Source organism: Geospiza fortis, unplaced genomic scaffold (genome assembly GCF_000277835.1).
Source record: "Geospiza fortis unplaced genomic scaffold, GeoFor_1.0 scaffold1199, whole genome shotgun sequence".
Lineage (NCBI taxonomy): Eukaryota > Metazoa > Chordata > Aves > Passeriformes > Thraupidae > Geospiza > Geospiza fortis.
In genome coordinates, this window is record NW_005054552.1 from 30271 (window position 1) to 31721 (window position 1451).

Consider the following 1451-nt stretch of genomic DNA (forward strand, 5'->3'; position numbering starts at 1 on the left):
TGCTGCTGCTGCTACGCCTGTCACTTTAGGTACAGAAACCTTTACTCAGTCTTTTGAAGCACTACAAAACCAGCTGCAATCAGCATAATTGCAGTTCTCTTCTCCAGGCTAATTGGAAGGGTTCAAATTGTTTCTTAATCATGGAAGTGGGCTCCTTATCTGTAATGCATCTGATACCGCACAGAATATTTTTAGCTTTTTTTTTTTAAATTCTTGAAACTGTTATAGGAAGTGATGTGGATGCACTTGTATTTTTTAAGGATGCAAGGCTAGGGAAATAATACTTTCCACTACAGGTCAGAGTTGGATGAGCAGTATAAAAGGGAGTTAAAACAGACTTGCAGTCCTCTAGGGGATAGTGGTAAACCTGAATAATCACTTGTGTTTTAATACTGATAGAATCCCAGAATGGTTTGGGTGGAAAAGGACTCGAAGACTATTTTGTTCCACCTGTGCCATGGCAGGGACACCTTCCACTGTCCCAGGCTGCTCCAAGCTCTATCCAACCTTGGGCACTGCCAGGGATGCAGGGGCAGCAGGTGGGCCTGCCCACCCTGCCAGGGAACAATTCTTCCTAATACCTGCCCTAAATCTGCCCTCATCCAGTTTAAAGCCATTCCCCCTGTCCTGTCACTCCACCTCTTTGCAAAAAATCCCTCCAGCTCTCTTGCAGCCCCTTTAGGTACTGGAAGGTGCTGTAAGGCCTCACTTTTGAGGGATAATCAGAGTGATTTTTCTGATTTTTTACAAGATTCTGAACACCACGTTTGAATACTAGATACTGAATTTTTTGGCAGATGTGGCATTGTTAAATCAGACTTGTGCAGTATGTTTTGTCAGATGCTAAAGGAGGAATATACTAACAAGATCTCAGCCCGCAACATTAAATGAGTTGTATAATAAAAGCAATTTTTTTAAAATGAAAACTGTGGAAATGTAACCTATGATGGAGCAGTTGCTGTTGCTAGGATGAAAATGGTTTCTGGAGTAGGCTTGCCAGAGATGTTACCACACATGTAATGTACTCACTGTCTCATTCATACACAAGCAAAGAAATCAGAGCCAGAAGTGCATGAAGTGTGCTTCAGGATGTCATCAATAAAGTTAATTTTATAAAAATAATCTTTAAATAGTATGTTTTTGGCAGTATTTTCTACTTACATAGGGAGTTACCATGAAAGATTTAATTTTTTCATGTGGCAGAGGTTTGCTGGCCACCAGTGGCAAGGTCTGTTAAAAGAGTTGTTGAAATTAATGTGGGCATGAACTTTTTTTAACAAAAAGTCTCAGATTTGCTGGTGTTTTCTGTGATGACAAGAGGCTTTCAGCAGTGCACTACCTAGGTGATATTTTCAAAAAAATATGCACTTGTAATTTGTCCCATCCAGGTAAAGGTGACATTTCAACAAGGAGTGATGCAGGAAATACTTTTGTAAAAAAGTCATTATTTT

General features: G+C 40.0%; 1 protein-coding gene across 2 annotated transcripts in view; it reads left to right on the top strand.

Annotated features, from left to right (window-relative positions):
- The window catches only part of PRRC1 (proline rich coiled-coil 1), a 25764-nt gene that overhangs the window by 7732 nt on the left and 16581 nt on the right, over positions 1-1451 (top strand). For both annotated transcript variants that reach the window (XM_031064057.1, XM_031064056.1), the window contains one exon: positions 1-29. In XM_031064057.1, coding sequence (XP_030919917.1) covers positions 1-29 — 29 coding nt within the window. The remainder of the gene's footprint in view (positions 30-1451) is intronic.